This window comes from Anoplopoma fimbria, chromosome 4 (assembly GCF_027596085.1).
Source record: "Anoplopoma fimbria isolate UVic2021 breed Golden Eagle Sablefish chromosome 4, Afim_UVic_2022, whole genome shotgun sequence".
Lineage (NCBI taxonomy): Eukaryota > Metazoa > Chordata > Actinopteri > Perciformes > Anoplopomatidae > Anoplopoma > Anoplopoma fimbria.
In genome coordinates this window covers 16,235,444-16,258,304 of record NC_072452.1, presented here as the reverse complement: position 1 = coordinate 16,258,304, position 22,861 = coordinate 16,235,444, and the positions used below count along the sequence as shown (strand labels likewise).

The 22,861-nt window shown below is 38.6% G+C and overlaps 3 protein-coding genes across 6 annotated transcripts; 2 read left to right on the top strand and 1 right to left on the bottom strand.

Annotated features, from left to right (window-relative positions):
* Positions 1–285: 285 nt before the first annotated feature.
* Positions 286–7,596, top strand: rab41 (RAB41, member RAS oncogene family). Of its 2 annotated transcripts, none has more exons than XM_054597168.1 (8): positions 286–459; positions 1,408–1,466; positions 1,820–1,873; positions 2,769–2,874; positions 3,202–3,313; positions 3,769–3,862; positions 5,278–5,344; positions 5,581–7,596. In XM_054597168.1, exons 1-8 carry the CDS (start codon positions 381–383, stop codon positions 5,643–5,645), a joined length of 636 nt encoding a protein of 211 aa, XP_054453143.1. In that variant the 5' UTR covers positions 286–380; the 3' UTR covers positions 5,646–7,596. The 2 variants fall into 2 exon arrangements, with proteins under 2 accessions (XP_054453143.1, XP_054453142.1); XM_054597167.1 differs by lacking the exon at positions 2,769–2,874 and adding an exon at positions 2,178–2,283.
* A 1,225-nt stretch (positions 7,597–8,821) lies between these two features.
* On the top strand, positions 8,822–13,667 carry stard14 (START domain containing 14). Of its 2 annotated transcripts, XM_054597304.1 has the most exons (7): positions 8,822–8,899; positions 9,146–9,286; positions 9,406–9,553; positions 10,478–10,581; positions 10,826–10,943; positions 11,050–11,102; positions 13,065–13,664. In XM_054597304.1, the coding sequence occupies exons 2-7, from the start codon at positions 9,218–9,220 to the stop codon at positions 13,269–13,271; spliced, it is 699 nt and encodes a 232-aa protein (XP_054453279.1). In that variant the 5' UTR covers positions 8,822–8,899; positions 9,146–9,217; the 3' UTR covers positions 13,272–13,664. The 2 variants fall into 2 exon arrangements, with proteins under 2 accessions (XP_054453279.1, XP_054453277.1); XM_054597302.1 differs by lacking the exon at positions 8,822–8,899 and having other exon boundaries at positions 8,947–9,286; positions 13,065–13,667.
* Positions 13,668–14,434: 767 nt separating this feature from the next.
* pdzd11 (PDZ domain containing 11) lies at positions 14,435–19,974 on the bottom strand. 2 transcript variants are annotated; one of them, XM_054597305.1, is made up of 6 exons: positions 19,873–19,974; positions 19,329–19,436; positions 18,379–18,519; positions 18,061–18,159; positions 17,717–17,777; positions 14,435–16,337 (listed from the first exon to the last, which is right to left on the bottom strand). In XM_054597305.1, exons 2-6 carry the CDS (start codon positions 19,419–19,421, stop codon positions 16,303–16,305), a joined length of 429 nt encoding a protein of 142 aa, XP_054453280.1. In that variant the 5' UTR covers positions 19,422–19,436; positions 19,873–19,974; the 3' UTR covers positions 14,435–16,302. The 2 variants fall into 2 exon arrangements, with proteins under 2 accessions (XP_054453280.1, XP_054453281.1); XM_054597306.1 differs by lacking the exon at positions 19,873–19,974 and adding an exon at positions 19,761–19,859.
* Between the last annotated feature and the right edge of the window lie 2,887 nt (positions 19,975–22,861).

Below are 22,861 nucleotides of genomic sequence, written 5' to 3'. Positions count from 1 at the left end.
AAGAAAACCAAGATCAAAAATAAGTATTATAAATAGCAAATAAGCATACATACAGACATAATAACTATTATAACTATTATTGCACAGTGTATACCATCACAACAGCTAAAATCAGAGTAATTCTATTCTTCTGTCCAGTCAAACGCAATTAAAAACACAAATGAAATAGTAATGTATCCTAATGTAAATATGGACATGCAGCATCACCAGTGCAGTTCTCAACAGTGGCCTCTTGGTGTCGCTGTTTCACGTCTGCACGGTTAAGAAAACAAAGCTCTCGCTCGGGCAGGACAGAGACGCACTCCTCGCTCCGCTCCGCTCCAGACGTCACACCATTAGCCGAGTCAGCTAGCTAGCTAGCTGTTTATATCTGGGACAAGATGTCAACCACGACCGGCGGCGGAGAGTTTGGCAACCCTTTACGGAAGTTCAAGCTCGTCTTTCTGGGCGAACAGAGTGGTAAGCACGACACCGTTTACTCCACCCGAGAGGAGCTCTGGGCGGATTGTGTCAGAAGAAGAAGAGGCTGAAGATTGACGCGATGCTAACTAGCGAGCTAATGCTAAACCCCGGCCAAGCTAGCCCGAAACGCCTCTCTCTCTTTAGCGTTGAATAGCCACAATAACATGACGATGTGTGGCTTACCGACACATGGGCCGGTTGCCTGGTTACAGTGATGGACATTGTCCTCACAGTGGCTGTTCGTTTGCGATGCATCAGCGTCACTCAACGCTAGCTAGCTAGCTGGCTAACGCTAACCACTGTCGGCTAGCAGCTGACGCTAGCGGTGCTACATTGAAATACTTCACCAGTGACGCTCACAACGCTCTTGATACTTCATTAAAACCCACAATTTGGCTTTCAGGACCTTAATAATCATGGCCTCCAAATATTAGACTGCATTCATTAAGGGGATTAGCTGAATTGCTCCGTTTATCTCTCATCGTAGCTAGCTGTTAGCTGCTAGCATTTAGCATTCTAGGGCAGCAGCTCTCAGCCACGTCGGCCAGTGGGTCCGGACCAGCCGGCCTTCTCCTCCACCATTCACCGTCAGCTTAAGGGACACTGATGCTGACAGTATTGTGCGTAGATGTGTTGTAGGAGTGATTGTCTAACGTGGCAGTGACAGCCTCTCATCGAGAAACAAACATAAAGAAGTGGAGATGTTTTTATTTTACAGAGTGTGAGGCTCCACCCATAGTGCCAGCTCAGCGTGTGGGTTCAGCAGTCCACATCAACCATTACAGCTCCCTACTCACCATGTGTTGCATTGATTTGTCATATAATGCAACATTAGATTGGATATAACAGGGTATTTAACCCAAATGTGGAGTTTTGTTCTTGTACAGTATTGTCTTTGATTATCAGGTTTCAAGTCTTAACATGTCTGGTGCTGTGTTTGTACAGTTGGGAAGACCTCACTCATCACCAGGTTTATGTATGACAGTTTCGACAACACTTATCAGGTAAAAACACACATGTTACACACGATGATGCAGAATTTGTGTGCCAAGGAACTGGTTGATTTGTATTCATAATCAATATTTGGCGTGTTCCAAAAGACATTTGTCATACGACAGATGTAATCAATAACATAAATAAATCATGACTGTCAATCCTCAAGTTCCAGATCCTTTGCTAGTGTGCATAATGACTTGAACAGAGCCATTGTTAATGTTTTAAGCTTCACCTGTGCTGTTCATACTATGACATCAAATGTTTTGACCCATGACATGATCATTTTTCTTAGATATAGAAGTCAGGCATTATCTATAGTTTGTGTCGATAACAATGTTTTAATGCAGTGATTTTCTTACAGGCAACAATTGGCATTGACTTTTTGTCAAAAACCATGTACCTAGAAGATCGTACGGTAAGCCCTTTTATATTTTATTGTAATTCTCATCATTCCCATTGGCATAGTTTTAAAACTGTTGGAAAAGCTTAAAGCACGCATTTGCTTTTTTTTTTATGTAATAGCCACCATTTATTTCCCTTTCACCATTTCATATTTGTTTTTACATTATCCTAGATTTGACTGTTCCTTTTGTTAGACATGCGATCATGTTTTCTAGCTTCCATCGTTATTTTAAGTTTTTTGTTTTCCTTCCATCCCCTGGCTGGGTCATGAAATGCCCCCCCCCCCCTTCCCACATTCATTTCACGGCTGGCCACAGATTCGGCTGCAGCTCTGGGATACAGCCGGACAGGAGCGTTTCCGCAGCCTCATCCCCAGTTACATCCGCGACTCAGCTGCTGCTGTGGTGGTTTATGACATAGCCAGTAGGTATCATGGCCTTGCCTCACCTCCTTGTCCTTCGCATAGAATGTGGAAGGGCAAAAAAAAAAAATTACTAGCCGGGAAAATCCCACTGGACAGCATGATGAGAGAATATTCCAGAGTGTTTGCATCAGCCATAATACTAATGAATTTCTCCAGCAGTGTGCAGTGGGGTGTTTGCTTAGTAAATGCTGTTACATATAAGGCTGATTGAAGGAGTAACAACATCACCTCATGGCCAGAAATCCTTTGAAACAGCCTTATAATGATTCACCAGAGCGTACCTAAATCATTATCAGCATAACGCTGGTCATCTCTGACCCTTCTGCATTCGGATGATTCTCCCCATTCCTCCACAAAAGGCCATTTTCATCTCTGCTGCTTGGCTTGCAGTTCCTTTATGACTGTCCTATTCTCCACCTTCTTGTTCTGCCTTCCCCCTCTTTATCTCCTTGTCCTCTTTCTTCCTCTCCGTTCCAATCCTCAGGTCCGGCTCCAGCTTTGGGACACTGCTGGACAGGAGCGTTTTCGTAGCCTAATTCCCAGCTACATCCGTGACTCTACCATTGCCGTGGTTGTTTATGACATCACCAGTGAGTCAGGGCTGTACCCTAACCTTTCTGTGGGGGTCTAGAGCAGTTGGAAGGAAGCTATCTGGGCATAGTTGCTACTTTATGTGCTTCTGCTAATAACCTTTAGTATATTTTCCTTCTTCAAGCTTCTCCTCTTAATACTTTTTCTTACTAACACGACTACTCTACAAGCTTTTCTTACATAAAATGCACTGCCTTTTTAATGAAGAATAATTCCTGCTTGAGCACACTTAACTTTAGCTAGAATGCCATATGTTTTATGTATTTTAAGGCTACATGTGGTTAATTTGTGTACAGTAACTCTGTGGGGTTTTCTTTCATCCGCAGATCTTAATTCATTCCAGCAAACCTCAAAGTGGATTGATGATGTTAGAACAGAGAGAGGAAGTGATGTCATAATCATGCTTGTTGGGAACAAAACAGACTTGGCGGACAAAAGGTACATGGTTGTGTGAGATGTGTGAAAGATTATAATTATTTTCTTATTCTAGTCAAAATGGTTGATAAATAGACTGGACTTTTATATATTTAAGTACAATTAGTAAATTCTAAGTATTAGTATATAAACTGCCAAAGCCTGGAATCCCACGTTTCTCCCCTTCAGTGCATCTCATCCAATTATGACTTTTATCATCCCTTGGCATTTTACATACTCCAGCCTTTTTATTAGTGATTTTAGTGCTTTTATTTGTTTGTTATTTTTTATTCTTATGATTTAATAATGTTTCTGTTATGCCTTTTATTTTTCTTTGCTTTACTTTTTTTGGTTCCCTTTCCTGCACTGTTCTCTCCATGTCATTTTGATTTTTTTTTTTTTTTTTTTTTTTGTGTGTGTTTCCCTCAACACCACACTCCACACCACTCCCTCCCCCTCCCTTCCTGGGACCATGGCAGGCAAGTTTCTGTTGAGGCGGCAGAGAGGAAAGCTCGTGAACTCAATGTGATGTACATAGAGACCAGTGCCAAGGCTGGCTATAACGTCAAACAGGTTGGTGTCCAGCAACAGAAAGTTCTTATACTGAAAAGTAGTCTTGACAGTCATGATTACCTTTAGGTTAGGGAGGCCTACCTGTGCCGCCTGGGATGTACAACCCCTCCATGTATACATTATATGGATCAGAGTGTGGCTGAGGAATGAATGAGTGATCTCTGGAGTCGTTTTCCCGCTGCTTCATCTTTACTCAGCACAGCAGCCTCTCTCCCTCCGTCTTCCTCTCTGTCCCTCCGTGTTATAACTAAACTAACCTCTCTCTTCTTCACCCGAAAAACCAGAATTCTGTGTTGAGCTCTTCTTTGTTTCTCTCTCCATCTCTTCCCAATCATTTTGGCCTGTCCTCTTTTGCGATGTTTCTGTCCATATCTGTCTGTTCGTCCATCTCCCACCTCTGCTTCTACCTGAGCAGACAGATCACCACGGAGGAGGGTGAGCAGAGAGCTAAGGAACTGAATGTCATGTTCATTGAAACCAGCGCAAAGACTGGCTACAATGTCAAACAGGTAGAGATTCTGCTCTCTCAAGGTAGTTGAGCTAATTATGCCCTCAAAGTCTGCACTTAACTCTTTCTGCCTTCTTTTCCCCTCTTGTGACTCATCATGATATGTCTTGGTATTCCTAGTATTATTACCTATTGTATCGGTTGTCTTCCCCCCCCCCCGACAGGCTTTGCTTTTAGGTGTTTCTGTATTTATTTGGTCTGCAAAGGTTTACTGCTACTGTGCTTTTTTTTTCCTCAAGTCCTTTTTATTGTCTGATCCACTAAAACTTCTGCAGCTTTTAAAATGTATCTGTGACTTTATTGGGTTTTGCTCTGGGGAGGAGGTGAGCACGGCAACCTTCACTTTCATGCTGTAATCTCAACCAGCAATTACAATCACATTTTGTATCACTGCTTTAATTTCTTGTGCCTGTTATTCAATGAAATACATACATATGTAGGAATGACTACTTTGATCCCTTTCTGTCTCTACTGTATATAGCCCATGTGACCGTAGGGGTGGGTGATAACTATATATACTTATATAAATATATACTATATATTGTGAGGCAATATATTGTGAGATTTTTCTGTTTATACTGATGTAACTATTCCTTCAATATGGCTTGTTGTATTTGGCCTTTGTGGGGAATGGAGCAAATGACTAACAGGACTTTTTCATCAACGTGAAGAAACACAATTAGACTAGATTAGACACAAATATACATTACTGGCTGATTATTTTATGTATAAACTATTTCTCAATTGAATTTCCAGAACATTTACTATGTCATAATATAAGATAAGTACATACACTGTGCTAGAAGTTTTATCCAAATCACTCACCCCTATTGGACAGTATTTTACTTACTACTACAGCTTTTACAAATGTGTTTTAACTGTCGAATCTTCTGACTCTGTTTTTCAGCTGTTCCGTCGTGTTGCTGCTGCATTGCCTGGGATGGATAGCACACCGGAGAAAAGCAAAGAGGACAGTATCCTTTTTAAAGCTGCTTTCAACAGAAAGTGTCATACTGTTTTCAAGTTATTATTGCCAGCATGGCTTTTATTGTAATGCTGTCAAGTAGAACAGCTGGAAACCAATACCTCCAATTTTACTCTGCGCACAGTGTTCCCTGAGAAGATGGCGGCCAGATAGCGCTGCAGAAAGAAATACTGAAGTGAAATTTGCAGATTCATTGTCGTTGTTACTTAACACAGTCCCTCTCAGTGATCGACATCAAACTGGAGAAGCAGCCAGAGATGACTGTGACCGAGAGCAGCTGCTCATGCTAGTACACCTCACCCTCACCCAGCCTGTCTCCTCCCCAACAACAGCTTGTCTCTCAGTGGCCACTCTCCCCACCCTTGGCACCCTGCCACTGGGACGGAGGACCTGTCTTTTTTTTTTTTTTTTTTTTTTTTTTTTTTTTAGCCTTTTTTTCTTTTCAACTCAGTGACTTTTCAGAGTAACCGTGTGGATGTGCATTACTGTATTGAAACAGATTATCTGGGGGGGAAAAATGGTTAAAAAGTAAACATTTAAAACAGGTAATAAGTTAATGATATGTTCAGATTTTCATCCAGTTGCATGGCATTATATAGGATTGCACACTGACATAGCTAACCGCTCATGAGTTATTGCACAGTTTGGATTCTTAGTGCTGTTACTCTTGTCATTGTTGTAAAGTAAAACTGCTTGGGATTATTTAAATGACTCTGCAAGGTTGAGTTCTCAACCCATCGTATCTTACTTTTTTATTTTTAATGGAGAGTTTGCCTACAACTCTTCCATTTCTTATTTCTTGACTTTGTCTTATTATGAGGAAGTAGAGACAGGATCTTACAAGTGAATTGCTAACCGTCATTTTACCACATTAAAATGGTGGTTGGCAATAGCTCAAATGGAAGAGACTCATTCATTGGGTATTATTTATACTGAACACATCTTAAACTGCCAAATACAACCTTTTTGTTAGCAGACCAAATTGACATAATTTGAGACCATATTTAAAACAGTGCAAAAGGGAAGTGTAACCAAACAATGAGGTGATAGATCTTTAAAGGGAAACTTTCCCAAGTTCATTAGAATGGCTTCTAACCTGACGCTATGTCTGCATTGAAACTATAGCAACTGTCTTTCTAAAGTTGTTAAACTAGCTACACGCATACTAACATGTCCGAGGAGGAGTTTTCCTTTATTAGATGCCCCTAATGTTGGAAACATAAAAAAACAAAAGAAAATGCCAGTGTTTAGTTCTTCCACGCTGATGAAAAGTTGTCACTTTGGCCGCTCTGACGTACCCACCATCTCATTGATGATTTGTGTTGTGTTGACTACACTATTGCAAGAACATGCAGCATGCTCACCATGCAGGATTTATATGGATAAGAACACAGATGCCTTGCTTGTTTGTTCACCAACGTTGTGCACTGAATCAAGCCACAATATTGTAAAATATAAAAGAAGCCTGCTGACTGGTTCATGGCTTCACTAGTTGTTTTGTAGAGCTGGTAGATAAGAGTTTGTCCATCAGATACAGCTAACGCTTACTAACACCCTTGCTGTAAAAAAGGTGCAGAGAAGTTAGTCGCAGTATCCTTTGCTGTAACGCTATTTCCTGTGTAGGACTTGTTGGTTTTATGTGTTTATTTATTTTGATACTAGGCCATACAGATAACATTGTATGCTTGACCAAAAGAACAGATTTTGTTGACACGCATGGCGAACGTTTTTTTTATTTTTATTTATTGTTTGCGTGTCTGCCGGTAATCCACCTTAAGGCGACAACTCTTTTTCCTGTCACACTGATAGAAATTATACTTTTGCAGTGTTTGTGTCGACAGTAGCTTGGTTTGCAGTCAAGGTAAAGGCTGCACTGTCTCCAGACACACACACACACAGTTTAACACAAACCAACTAACTAGCCATAGCACAACAAAAGACACTGGTCATTTGCTGTAGCTTGTTTTAAAATGTCACGGTTTTAAAATGGATTAAAAAAAACATGTATTTGATTACATCAAACGACCATTTTAACATGAGCAGCTCTTCTATTACTTGTCACTGACTAAATACTCTGCTTTGTGCTATTCTGAATCTTGTCTGTCCATTTGAAATATGCTGTCTACTCGTGTTTAGCAACGTTTGTGTGAATAATGTACTATTACTATGTGATGTATAAAAAGGAGAGTTAATGAAACACAAGTGTAGGCCTATCACATGGAATAAAAATAAAGATATTTCACCAAAATGTAACATCTGTGATCCTTTTTTATAAAGCACTTTCACAATTATCTCAGTTAAAATACTATGGATCCAACAACATTCATGCTCTGTACATACAGTCTATAAGCGATACTGTACAGCCCATCAACTGAATGTGAGAAACCTGTTGGGTCGCAGGTCACCAAAGTAGACTGAAACTTCTCGTTAGGCAACAAACCAGAGGCACGTAACGTAACAAGAAGGTGTGGCTGGGTATGAACGTGAAATTGCATTACACACATATCTCCTACTTTCTTGATGTACATCTTTGACCAAAAGATATTGAAAGCATGTCGGAATGTATGAACCAGGGTTTCATAAGTCTATTTGCCAATGTTCATACACAACAGCCTCTTCATACTCACAGGCACTGGGATTATTTTCAAGATCTCTTAAGAGTCATGCACTACTTTTTTAACTTTAGTAAAAGTACAAATGTGTTAAACAAAAAAGTGCTAAAGTAAAAGTAGTCATCACGCAGAATGGCCCATTTCAGAATAATATCACATAATATAATAATACTGGATTATAATTTTTGATTTATTCAATATTTACATCCCTTTAATTTTGAAGCCGGTAAAGGTGGAGCTCAGTTTAACTACTTTATATTCTGCTGTGTGGCTTAATATATAATAATATATCGTATTTTATATTTTGTATTAATAATCTCGAGCCGTGAACTATTTATAAAGGTACAAAGTTCAAAATATGCCTCTGTTGTGATGTAGGAGTACATAATAACATAAATCGGAAATACTCAAGTTAGTTACCTTCCATTATTATTTCAGAAAAAAAACAGCCATATATCTATAAATACCAAATATAGGCTTCATCTCCATTATAGCCGTATTTGAGAAAGCTATTTGTAATTTTGTTTTTGATGTTTAAACTAAATGTACACCCAGTCATGAGGATAAATCAAGCTTGAATTATTATTTCACCCATGTTTTTTTTGTTAGTGTACTTTTATTATTTAACATTTACAGTCGTGATGATACTCTGTATTCATCAACACTGAGCCATTCTCACCCAGCCTTTTGTGTATCTGTCACACTTTCTGACAACCAGACACACAACACTGCTCTTTTTTTTTTTCTCTTTTTTTTTATTTTTACAAACTGCTTTATTTCCTCTGATATCAGTGCTGACCTACTTTTATCGACCTGTAAAAGTGACTTTAGAACTAGGAGCAGCCTTTCTCGTAGTATCTTTCCGATACCTGCGTCGCACACCTGGATTCCGGAAGAGAGCGCCGTGACGTCAGCGGGAGAGGTGTCCACAGGTATGACTCAGGAATTCAACGCTTAAAATAATCCTGTTTGACTGGATTGGGGATCAGATCGCATATATATATCAGCGCCGGACGCTCAGAGCCGCAGAAAAGAGTCGACCGCGTCAAAACACACTGAACTTCACTCAGCACGTTTTTTTGTGTGTCAGATTTATTTTTGAGGAAAGATTTGTTTAAGAAGAAAGTTTTTTTTATTTTTTATTTATTTACTCAAATATGTCTATTTTACCCGATGAGACGACCTTTGCTGACTTTAGGAAGAAGTGTTTATCACATGACAACTGGTCCAATAAGTATGATCAGAACGGGATGCAGGTGTGGGTGGAAAACTCTTCAGCAGATAAAGGAAACAACGTGCCTAAAGTCCACACCATCAAGGTAAGCTCATTATAGAAATACCTGTTAGGATGCCATACTTCTCTCCGGGTATCCTACTGTGTCTTTCTAATACTTGTGTGTGTGTGTGTGTGTGTGTGTGTGTGTGTGTGTACTTTCAGTGTAAAATGACAATCAAAGATGTATCGGCAGCCACCATGTACGACGTCCTTCACGACGGCTCGTACCGTAAGAAGTGGGATCCCGCCATGTTGGAGAGTTATGACATTGCCCGGCTCTCTGCTAATGCCGATGTGGGCTACTACTCATGTGAGGATTACTTTCTGTTGAATCTTATCACATTATCCTCTTGTGTGTGTGTGTATAAGTGGTCCACCACAGTGCAGCAGCCCTGAGGCAGATCCACCTGTTGCTCACTAGAAATAAAAACAGTGAAAAGGGAAAGTGGAATGTTTAGAGGCTGATGTTCTCCTATTCTCGCTATTTTACATGGAAGAGTAGTGGTATTGAAAGAAAGTTCCTGATTTAAAATCAGTGCTGATATTTATCTGTTTTAAACCAAGTTCTTGATGTTTATATTTAATATTATATTTTTATTTATTTATAATGCACTTTTCAAAATCTACATTACAAATGCAGCAGAATAAAACAGTAAAGTCATAAATCATCAGGTTAAAAGAAAACATAAAAAAATTAAAAATGTGGTGTATAAGGAACAATATAGTTTACAAAAAGGAAGAATAAGGATAAGAAAACACAGTTAAACAGACATTTTAAACTAAAATTAGGAACTCTTCGGTATAAATAAGTGTGTTTTTAAGAAGGGACTTAAAGGAGATCACTGACTCAGCAGATCTGATTTCCTCTGGCGGATCGTCATGTTTTTTCTTTATTTCAAAGCCATAGTGAAGTATAAACAATGCTACCATTATTTCCCTATCAGCACTTCTGTCCATATTTGCACATTCAAACTATATTTGTTTTGTCTTTAGGTGCATTGAAGTGTTGTTTCCTTTTTAACTTCCGTTTCAAATTCATTATAATCTGTCACTTCTGTTGACTCTTTTGTGAGCTGCTGAAGCCCTCGGGGATAAAGATCGAGTGCCCTCTTGTCCCGCTGGTGTATTTATTGTCATAACAAGGGTGCACTTGTTCAGTCTAAGGTTGTGTGCAGTGAAGTAGTTACTGATGGAACGCAATATAACCACATTTTTGTCTTTTCTTTCTCTGCAGGGTTATGTGCTAACCCCATAAAGAACAGAGATGTGGTGTCTCTGCGTTCGTGGCAGGTGACGGAGGACGAGTACATCATCATTAACTTCTCAGTCAAGCATCCGGTACGCCACCTCCTCCACGCTCTCCTACTGTCTTTAAACGTGACATTTCTACAACTCTCTGACTCCTCTTGACCTAATGTTTTGTGTGCATTTAACTTTTCTCTACACACACTTTTCTTAACAACGGTGATAGTGTCACATATCCACATTGCATAACTTGTCCAAGTCTTTAAAGAGGTGTTTGAAGTTAAAACAAGTTACTTTTTCTCATTATTCTTATTCAACTGTTTTGATTTAATTGCAGAAACATCCTCCTCGCAGTGATCTCGTGAGGGCCATCTCCATCCTCACTGGATATCTGATCAAGCCCTTAGGACCAAACAGCTGCACTTTCATATACCTTTCACAAGCCGACCCCAAAGGTCAGACGCACCTCCAACACTCATACTGTACTTTTTTAAATTGAGGATTTCTGCCAAACATTTTCAAAGCTGTTTTTATTTAATGTTTTATCTCTCTTTCTTCCAGGTTCTCTTCCCAAGTGGGTGGTAAACCAAGCTTCAAAAGTTTTCGCTCCACGGGTAAGTGAACAAACAAACAAACAAACAAACGAAAGTTTTGATAATATCTAGTCAACAGCAGCACCGACTGGTATAATGTTAGAAATACATGAACTGTATCACTGTGATTTTAAAAAGCGTGTAATAGGTGTGTGTGTGCGTATAAGGGAGTGAGGGTTTCATGTGTCTTAAAGAACAATGGTAACCATAGAAACCCAATTCAAGGGCCTGTCCTGGTTAGGTTGCTGACAAAGGAGTATCTTAAGTCGAGCTGTTGGTCTCTCTCTCTCTCTCTCTGCAGAACTTGTTCCCCAGGTTTTCATATCCTCCGCAGACTGATTCTATTTAGACCAAAGTGTATAACGTGTGAGAAGCTGCCGTTGATAGACTTTTACTAAAAAGATACAACGACTTTCTCTGTAACAGTCATTTCTATAGACTAAACCCTATAAGACAATATATCACAACTTGGTATAGTAAGCTGCAAACAGAAAAGGAAAATAATATAATCCTTAGTTGTAAATCACTTTAAATAATTTTAGAGGAATAAATCAAACAACAATACAAAAGCAACACTGAGCTAATAGGCAGAACAATCTAAAGTAGAACCTTAAGGGGATCAAATCTCAGAAGGTCAAAGACAAAAAATAACTGTAGTCTGTAAGTCATTTAAAAGATGATGGTATTTCAGCCAGGTTCTGGTGCTCTGAGGAGGGATAGAAATGAACAACAACACATCTTACAATTGTTACGTCTCCGCAAGAGTGCTTGCTTAAAGAGGGACTGGAGTCGGGTTGCAAACTGCTGACTATATTCACTATGGATAAATGTGCCGATTATTTTCTGGATTCATCATTTTCTCTGTAAAGTGTTTGAACAGAGTGAAAAATATCCACCATCAATTCCTAGAGGCCAAGGTGAAGTCATCAAGTGGCTTTTTTTTTGGTACTACCAACTGTCCAGAACCTCCAGATATTCAGTTAACTATCACAGACGGCAAAAAACGTTGCCCATTTTTGCTTATAAAACTCTTTAATTGATTAATATATTATCAAAATAGTTGCTGATTACATTTTCTGCTTATTGACTAATAAATTAGTCAACAAATAGTTTCAACTCTAGATCAGAGAACTACTGAGGGCAGATATAAGAATATAACATAACCTACAGTGTCAAACTGACATAGCAGCTCATACTGTAGACCGTGAAACGGTAAAGGACATCAACTTACAGTCTCCACAGCAGACAAAACAATATTGATAATACTAACGTAATAATACAGAGAATAAATAAACTAAAATGTCATGAAAAAATAATCAAAGGAAAGCTATTCTAAATAAGTGAGATTGTAAAAGATAAGACAGAGTTTGCGGTCCTGATCTCTTCAGGCAGGTCTTTCCACATTCTAGGAGCTCTATCGCGTTTTATGTATGAATCTGGACCTTTGCACAACAAGGAGCAACACATCCGAGGTTCTCAGGGTGCGGGAGGAGACGTAGCGCAATAAGAGATCCGAAAGATAACTTGGGGCGAGGTCTCTCATGGCTTTGTACTTAATCAATATACTGTATATCTGAATATAACATTTTTAAAGAGCAGAATTTGGCCTAATTCACAGTCTAAGCAGCTATTTAGTTTGCAGCAGATTTGTGAAGCAGAACTTAAGTGCTGTTTTGTTTGACATCTGGTTGAAGTAAAGAATGTATGTCACTCTAAGGCCAAAGGCAAGATAGCCATGATTTTAAGTATGACTTTACCACTAAGATAATATCTTTAAGTTTTTGTTGTGGAACATTTCACTTGTATGTCCACTGTGTCAGAGCTCTAAATACTTCGACTTGTGTATCTGCCTGCCACATAATCTGTTACTCAGTATCTTGCGAGCAGCTTTATCTTCAGCTTTGTTGACCGAGAATGAAGGTGTGGTATGACCCTCATTGTCGCACCTCGGCTCTCTGATAATGGTCTCCTCTCTCCCTCCAGGTGATGAGGTGTGTACACAAGGCGGGTCAGAACTACCCAGAGTGGAAACAGCAGAACTCTCCGGACCATAAGCCCTGGCTGTACTCGGAGCAGAACACCCTGCCCATGATGGACCCCAGCGAACTGTCGATACAGAGGGCCGACTCGCTGGAAAACGTGGACGAGAGCTCCAAGGTGGCCACTCAGGACAGCGAGGACAGCAGCTAGAACCGCGGGGTGGGGTGGGGTGGGGGGGTAGTTGGAAGAGGGTGACATTGGAAGATAGAATGACTTGAGACCTCCGACTCTCTGTGATGTTGCCCGAATGCTCATGATTATTTATCCAGTCTTTTCCAAATCAGTGTGCCTTTTGGGATGAGCAAGAGCATGAAGTGTTTACAGCTGTTTTTAGCAGACAGAAATGAGCACAGATCAAATTGCCATTGACCTCAGTCCATGTTGAAGTAAGCTAAACATCTCTCCAGTGTTTGCCGACGTGCTTTAAAACTTTATTATTATTGTTTTGTGTACAGACTTATAGGTGTCAGGGTTTGAATGTGTCATAGTTACAGCACTACATTTACAATGGGTCTCAGGCCTTTTTTAGTTGCTGATATTTAATATAGACATGAGCACATTTTAAATGAAGAAAAGAAGCCTGGTTGTCCACTTTGCCTTTGACAAGTGACTGTGAATGGAAATTAGATTAGTTACTGTCGGTGGTGAAAGAGTGAAGTGAGATTAGTTAATTTTCTTTGTTGAATGTCAGATCAAAAGCATCTGATTCTCATAGTCACTTTTTATTCTGTTAAATGGCATTTAATGACTGTTTGCAGTTAAAACATTCTTGTTAACACCACACCTATCTGGTGAAAGGTTCCCGGTTTGTGCAGCCGCTCTGGGCGTCAACCTTGAACATGTTTTTTCAGAAAGTTGTTGAGCTTAATTAGATTAGTTACTGTAAACAAACAAAAGCATTCACTGCCACTACATCCGCAAATTATTTTTTTTATTTTTTTTTATTTGAAAAGCTTGTTTTTATTGTTAGCCATAAGTTGAATTTGAAGTAATTATTAGTGAGCAACGATGTTTCGTTCTTTAATGTTTGATTCAGGAAGTATGTTCGAAGGTTCATTGTATTTATTTCAGATGTTATGCAATCAAAGGTTTTATGTAGTTCTTATTCTAACATACAGACACTAGACACTTGCATTGGCACTCAAGGAGCAAATCAGTTGTTGATCTCGAAGAATGAAAAAATCTGGTTACGATGTATTGTAGCAAGTTTGCATTTTACCACTTGAATATGACTTTACCTGAAGGATTGTAATGACCATAAAGGATATCTTATATTTTATTTATTTATTTGAAGTTTCTGTAATCTCAGATGAAGTTTTGATGGAGGAAAGACCCTGGAATGAAGCCTTGCAGGCTGAGCTTATCAGGTTTTTCTTCTAAAGATGGATGATGTTGAATGTTACATGGTCTTGACTTAAAAAGAAACAAAAAAAACTGACGAGGTTTACGTAACTACTCTCATTGACTGCATTCCTCTAAAGATGAAAATCAAGTCTCAGTAGAAACCAAACTACAACGTGGAACAAGTTTGGTTACTTGAACCAGAGCGAACTGGTCCATTCCCAGCTGGTTCAGGCACTTCAAGTACTAAGACAAGGTACAAAGAGAAGGTTACCAGGGTTCAAAACGTTTTATTTATTTTTAACCATGTCAATGTGGTGCTGAAAAACTGTTTTAAGATCATTGGATGGAAAACCAAAAGTAATTTCTTTTATGAAAGTATTAGTGTTCAAAAGAATAAGATGGTTTTGTGATGCAACAGGCAGGTATTTGCATTAAAAAAAACTAGTAAACCTACTGTTTACTAGCATACTGCATTAAAGAGGTATTCAAATGTTTTTCTATTATGTTCCAATGTTTGCAGATATACGATATATTTCCAGAGCTTGTATCTGCTGATTTTAATGATTAGCACATCTAAAAACACCGAGGGCCAAAATGATAAAAGTACCCAGCAGTCTTCAGTTTTACTTAAAATCCTGCAAACATCAGAGTCTCCACCTGATTACAGGTTTTACTATTATAGTAATATACTAAGCTGCAGAGCGGAATGTGTGGTCATCATGCAGTTTGGCACCTCAAATACACAGTTCATACATTCAACTATTAAAATATTCAGCCCAGACGCTTATATAAAAAGAACATGTATGAAATATGAGCAAACATTCAACAGTATTTAAGTAACAGTAGCAGTCACTGAAATATATTAACACCACTAAATATTCAATAAACAATTACAAACTGTTGTTAAATATTTAAAAAACTGGATGTACAGCATATTCACAGTGATAATAAGATCAGTGATATTTACCAGAAGTCTTGCACCATAATTTGCTCTTAAAATATGTACGGCCCTGCAGTAGCATTTGTGTCAGTGCGTACTGAAATACAAGATATGCACATTTCTTTTACATGAACACCCACTCATACTCATCAATATAAGAGACATAAAAAAAACATTAGAACCATGATATGCAGTTGAAAGCTCAAGGAAAAGCTAGTAAGTGGAACTTGAGTTTAAATGATTCCATCGCACAGTTTTAAACAAAAACTGAACATTGAACATTTCATGACGGTATGATTTATAGCTGATGCATTCGTTTTAGGTGGGTGTTCCTAATAAACAAGCTACTTAGCATATGTGTGTTTACTTTATATCTTTGTCATAAAGGCAGATGTGTACAGTACACACAAGTGCTACTTTGTACTTGATCAAAATATATGTCTTAGACTACAGTAGAAACATGAATTACAGGGCTTGAGGAAAAGTGAAAGCAGGGTCTGTAAAAATGTTATGCTTGACTAGAAAAATATGCATCAGTTCCATAATTCATAAAGTGAAATGTCTATTTAGCTTCTGCTTATACCGTATCTCCCTTCACTTCCTGTGAATACATCCCGATAGAGTAGAAATCATCGTGTATTACAGTAAATTAGGGAGTGCTCAGGTATCTGGGCAACAAAGGAAAAGGAGTATATAAGAGAGTATATGTTGTCTTTAGATGGAGGACTGTGAATGAGGCTGTTAGTCATACATCAGTCATCTTGAAGCTGAGACAGAATGGAGGCCAGAGTCCGTAGGAGGAGGGTAGGAGGAGGGTGATGAGGAGCAGTGACGCAGCTGTCCAACTCTCTCCCTCCCTCTCTCCCTGTTTCTCTCTCTCTTTCTCTCTGCTGCCACCTAGTGTACTGTCCTCTCCTTCTGCCTTTGGTAGTCTGATAGAAGAAAACACACATTATAGTTTGTCATCCTACCAGTATGATATAATTCAGTAACTAAAAAGCCTTGCTTTTTGTTGTTGAAGACATGCAGAGAGATCAGATCAGCCAGATAGTAATCTTAGCTACAATATGCAGGTTCTGTAAAATACTGACAGCTAAGTGCTGACAAGCTTTGTTTTTCTGAAGTTTGGTCCCCCAGAAAGAGATACGTTCTTAAAGCTTTTCCGTATTTCTGATATAGCATGTTCTGTAGTTTTGGCATACTGGAGGATGATAAAAGGCACTATTCATGTTACAGATTTAAAATTTGGATTGGAATTTGCTATCACGCCATCAAACTGAGTTAAGATCAACTTATACTATATCACAGTTTTCTCAGTCACTTCAGTACATTTCTCAGATAATTCTCCACATTATCTAGTCACAATTCTTCTGAACAAGTTGCAAATGCTTTGGCACATTCATGCAAATGATTATGAGTAACTGTCTGTTGTTTCTTACATTATCAACTGCTCACGTCATGTTGATCAGAATGTATTACACTGGTTCATTGTGAAATAAGTCTTACCCGCCCCGACATCTTGGCATCAGGTCATTACACAAGTAATTACATGCTAAATGGTTGAACCAGTTGTCATAATTTGTCAAGCATAAATTATAGACATTTCTATCAACCAGTTTTTGGTAAATGCGTAGTGAATTGGTGAAGTGCTTTCAGGTGAATCTTGGCTTCCACTAATGAAGGAGAGTGTGTGACGCGTTAGTTCACACTAAATAGCTCACAGGTGCATCTAATAAAACTTAAATTCCCAAGAAAATAGAGACAAGAGCACCACTCAGTGTATTTTATCCTTCGTGCTATGCAGAGAAGTGTTTTTCTTTTCTGTATCGCAGGGACATGGTCTGTCAGCAAATGACAGTACAAACAATAAAGGCGTAAATGTGAATCCAGTCAAATCTCTGGCAATCAATCTCCCTTTTTTATGCCCATGTTAAGGATGATTTGAGAAATGGAAAAATGTACCAAAGTGACTTAGAGAAACTGTAATAGTAACCCCAGATAACTAGTCAATCCGAAATTCTTTTGTTTTCTGATTGGTTTTTTAGGTTTGTTTGTATCAATAACGTTTTATAAACAAAGCAAGAGAGCAGGGCTATAATTTAAATAATAATCAGTTAAGAAAACCACAATTAGCTAATCTTACAATTCAAGCCAAACACATCAATAACTGAACATAAATTAATCTGTTATTCATGGTCACAAAATACTGATTGGGCCATCAAGGACAAAGTAAGAGTGAAGTACTGACTCTGTTGACGTGAGTTACAGATTGTCCTCATTTTCACTTTTGATTTTGCAGAGTTAGACTTACTGTAAGGAAAGAAGCGAACCCTCATCAGTATCTCTCGCGCAGTCTTCAGAATCTCTACAGCCTAAAGAGGAAGAAGAAATTAACTTAATACAATATAACAAAAAGGCTATAACCTATATAAAAAACTGTTGGGGCAAAATGTGTAACATTGGGCTCAACTTATTGAGGCGTTTTATATATTGAAATTCAAATCTTTAAATATCTAACTGGTACGTTCTTAAATAAAGGCCTATTTCACACAAACATATTGTTCGTTATATATTGAAGATGTAATAGATAATGTATAATAATATGTTGATTAATATCCGTATTCATCTCGTGGTGAAAATACTGCTCATACTTACTCTTGAGTGCTCTATGTCTTGAAAATCAACCTCATTCACAGAAAGAACCTGGTCTCCCTCTTGCAGACCTGCTCTGTGGGCATCTGAGTCTGGGACCACCTGCCAGCACATCACACACAAAACCAGACATCACAGTGTTGAAACAATTAGTCAGCAGCTCCACAAGCAATAATGCCAGTAAATTCATACCAAACACTAGGGCACACACACACACACACACACACACACACACACACACACACACACACACACACACACACACACACACACACACACACACACACACACACACACACACACACACACACACACACACACCTTGGATATAAAGATTCCCAACTGTGACGCCTTGCCCCCACGGATGTTGAAGCCCAGCTGTGCTCCTGGAGGTTTCTTCAATACAATGGTACGAGGCAGGAACTGGGTGAGCTCATTGTTGTAGTCAGGGTGATGAAGCCGCTAAAAGTTTACAAAGAAAAACAGAAAGCTGACAATATACAACAAGAACAGTGGTAGAATATCAATTATGGCCCTGTGAGCTGGATTCTACTTACACACCTTGTTTTATTAAGAGAAATCTGATAACCTGCATTGATGTTATAGGACATCACAAACCAGACGATTGGGAACATACTCAGCTCCACACATTAAGCACATTTGCAACTAGGTGAATCAGCGGAAACGTTATATACACTTATTGTGAAAGTTAAATTATAAACCTATATAAAGTTCCTATATATTGGAAATCTTTGGAACAATTGAAAAAAATCTTAATTCAAGGTCCACTTATTTGCTTTTTGCAGCGCTTTCAACTGCTTCACATAGACTGTCGGATGTGAATGCTTCCTTGATTTCTATTTTCGTGCATCCACTGACTCCTGGTCAATTATTTTTCCAGTCAATGCTGGTTTTAGTCAATGTGATGTGTATTGAGAGTTGATAAAAGTTTCACATGGCAAACAGACGACATCAACTCTCTGTGACAACCGATCAGAGAGACTAAGGAGGCCATTTCAACCAGAGATCACCGGTACACCATGACAGGGGTCATCATCTCATCCCCAGATACAAGCACCTGTCATCATGTGACTGATGTTTCATACTAAGGTCCAGTGATGACATTCATGCAATCGCAATGACTGAGAAACTGAAAAATCCCCGTCCATCCTATGATAAAGGACCTGAAGATGCAGTTGAAAGCTTGAGTTCACTTTTTCTCTGTCACAATTATATGGATTTAAGTGTGGATCTAATAACATGTGACTTACCTCCTGTGGTGCTATCCATGCAGGTGGGTTCTCATATGAAGGCAGGAATACCACTGGGAGCTGGTAGTCATCATAAGGAATCTTCTGATCCATTGTTTATGAAAACACCTAAAGACAAACATGTGCATTGTTATGAAAAGCGTTTCTAATGGTAACTGCAGCATAAATACCTTCAGATCACATATTATTATTTCTAAAGACTGTTTCCAATGAACAACCCTGCTGATCCTTTTACAAATCCACAAGCTCATGTTTTATTGATGTACATTTGGATACAATTAGGTAAATCGTGCTTTAGCCGATAGTGGATAATGTTTACAGTCCAATATGCAGACGAGATGCTAGCTAAAGCTAAAGCTAAAGCTAAAGCTAAAGCTAAAGCTAACTTCGAGCCCACTCTGCTTTCTTCATCAAACATCTTCTTAAACTTACATCCACAGTCACCATCATTTGAACTATAATGATGGTGACCGTAATGATACAGTGAGTAACTTCTGAATGACAAAATGCAGAGTGACAGCCGTAAAACAACAAAACATCTCACCTGCCAGTCTGAAAGCTAGCAACAAACACTTCTTCTTGTGTTGAAACGATGACTGGTATCCAGCGCACCACCGCCGCCTACTGGCGCGGAGGAGTCACTACAACATGCGGTCCAACATTAACTGTAGTCTCAGTCCTCACCTTTACCAGCTACAACATTAAACTGATGTAAACATCAAACAATATAGCATTACTCTGAAATAAAGTATTCTGAATAATAATTACTTTTTGTTTTGGTACATTATTTTTTTTTATGCTGATACTTATGAATGCATTACTTTTACTTGTAAAAAGGTATTTCAAAGCCTCATATGTCTGCATGTAATGTTCTTTCAGTTACATTGTTGTTATAATGTTATTCAGTTATTAAGTGCAGACTGATTGGTGTGATAAGTCTGCACTGCAGCACACGTAAAAGTAACTCAGACATGCTGTTCACTGTGTTGGAGCTTTATCAAGCATGCTACATGTCTCTACAAGTTTCTGGTTTAACTACTACCATAATCAAGGTTCTAATGTACATTGTGTTTATGTTATATATAGGGCTTATATTTTGATCGGTGCTGGAACAAGCAGTCAGATCTTCTACTTTAACAAATAGCAATACGATGTAAAACTATTATGATACAAATTAAGGTATTTTATTTATAGTATACATCTTCTTAATGTTACAGTGAAGTAATGGGGCTAATTTCAATAGGCTGGTGGGCGTTTGAATTGTGTGAATTGTGTGAAAGGTAGCCTACTAAGTTACTTCTGTTCTTCCAGCTACAGTGCAGGTGTGCAACACATCAATTCATGAGGGGATTTAAATGGAAAGTTTACCCCCAAAATCAAAACAATAAAAGTCTCCTTTTACCTGTACTGTTATTTATTAATCTATATCTTTTTGGTGTGGGTTGTCTGGTTTGGGAGATATCAGCCGTAGAGAAGCCTGCCTTCTCTCCAGCATAATGGGACTATGGCATTCAGCTTGTGGTGCTCAAAGCGTCAAAAAACTACATTTGTAAAACTCAACATCAATGTCTCCAATCCAATACATAACCCGATCACTCATGATAATTCGTAGACCTTGTTGTGAGCAGTTTCATGTAGGAATAATGGTTGAAAGAAAATGCCCCCTGCATGAAACTACTCACAACAAGGTCTGCCAATTATCTTGAGTAACTTGTCGCCTGATCACATTAAGCAGACCTACTGCGGTGGTCAACAACTCGGTAAGTCAACCCAGGGCCTTTCAATCTGGCCATGAGCACGTTAACATAAAAGGGACTGGTTGCAATGCAACACACGGCCAAAGGAGCTGACACACATAAATTAATAAACGTCATATAAATCCTATCTTTGGGTATATTTAGACAAACATCCCCAAATAAAAAGGAAATAAAAAACTCACTGGACGTGGGGCTATTTATAACAAGGCCTTCTGGATTAAAGTATTGATTTTATCCTATTTGGATGTTGCAGTTACATCTTAAAACACATGTTTTTTTATGGGATTTGTTAGAAGTGACCCTGAGGAGCCAAAGTATCTCTCTAGACTACTCATTGAAGAGAAACTGTCAGTGTTCATGCTCATTTCTTTTCCTGTAAGCCTCACGTTTCTCTCTGAAGCCTACCTGACTTGGATCCTCCTTCTCGGTTTGGGTTACACCCCTTCATCCCTGAACCCATTCATGTGGGGCCATTCACATTCACTTCACGGACTCACACTGAAGTAGAAAGGATGCCAGAGAAGTAGAGTGGAGGCTTATAGAGTGATGGTCCCACGGAGCGTGTTTCAGCACCAGCACAGAAGAATTTAACAACAAAGTGGGATTTATGGTGAGTCTCGTTTTTCTTTTTGGGTAGATTCTGCAGAGATGGTGACTGTAGATAGATAGATAGATAGATAGATAGATAGATAGATAGATAGATAGATAGATAGATAGATAGATAGATAGATAGATAGATAGATAGATAGATAGATAGATAGATAGATAGATAGATAGATAGATAGATAGATAGATAGATAAATTAATAAATTAAAAAAACAGTTTTGCACAACTGTTCCTGCTGTAAAATTAAGATAAAAATCAAAAGACAGATAAAGACAAAACAAACGCACAAAATATGGGTATTAAGTGATGTAGATGGATGAGATGATTTTGGTTTAATCAGTTACTGTTATTTCATATTTCTGTTCAAGTGTAGACAAAAAAGATCTTTGATTACGTAGCTGTTTTTGAGAGCTGTCACTGAAAGCTTGTGAAATTGATTCAGTCATTTGTGAGTGTTTTCTAATTTAGTTTTGTGGATTAGTAAAGACAGAAGTTGAAAAAGAAAGTTGGTGGGAAAACTTTTCTGTAACTGTCATAACAAAAGTCACAGCAGAGCAGCATTCACTGCATGACGGTTTGCATAAGGGAGAGTGAGTGAGGATTTGTGTCTCCATTGTGGAGTTGCAACCACTAACCACCAGTTTTAAGTGACAAACCAAAAGTGGCAGAGTGGATTGGCAAGGTGCGTCTCTGTCGTATCGTTAAATCTGCCGAACAATGCAGGTACAAGTGCTGTGCCTTATTTTATCCTTTGTATTAAATTATATCCTCATACCTTGAAGCATGTGCCTAGTGTGCTTATGCATTAGGTGTCGTTATGTTGGGACGAGAGTGACATTTAAAGTGTGACTAAATAAATAAACAGTGATATCTTCCAGCTAATGTGTTTGGCAAGGACATAAAAATGACACTTTTTTAATGCACTCAACCGAGAAGAAGTATTTAATTGTTCTCCGATTGTAAGTGGGACGTTCCCATTACACTCTCCTTTATCTGAATGCTGGTTGTCACATACTACAGTTATTGCTCAACATTCAGCTGAGATGTAAATCTCCCTTGAAAAATGTGCAGTGAAACAAGGTGCCTTATGTTTTACATCAGTGACACCTGTGGACCTGTTCAAACATGCACACATAGGAAGATAATCTCCTAATTTCTTTTGAGAAAAAC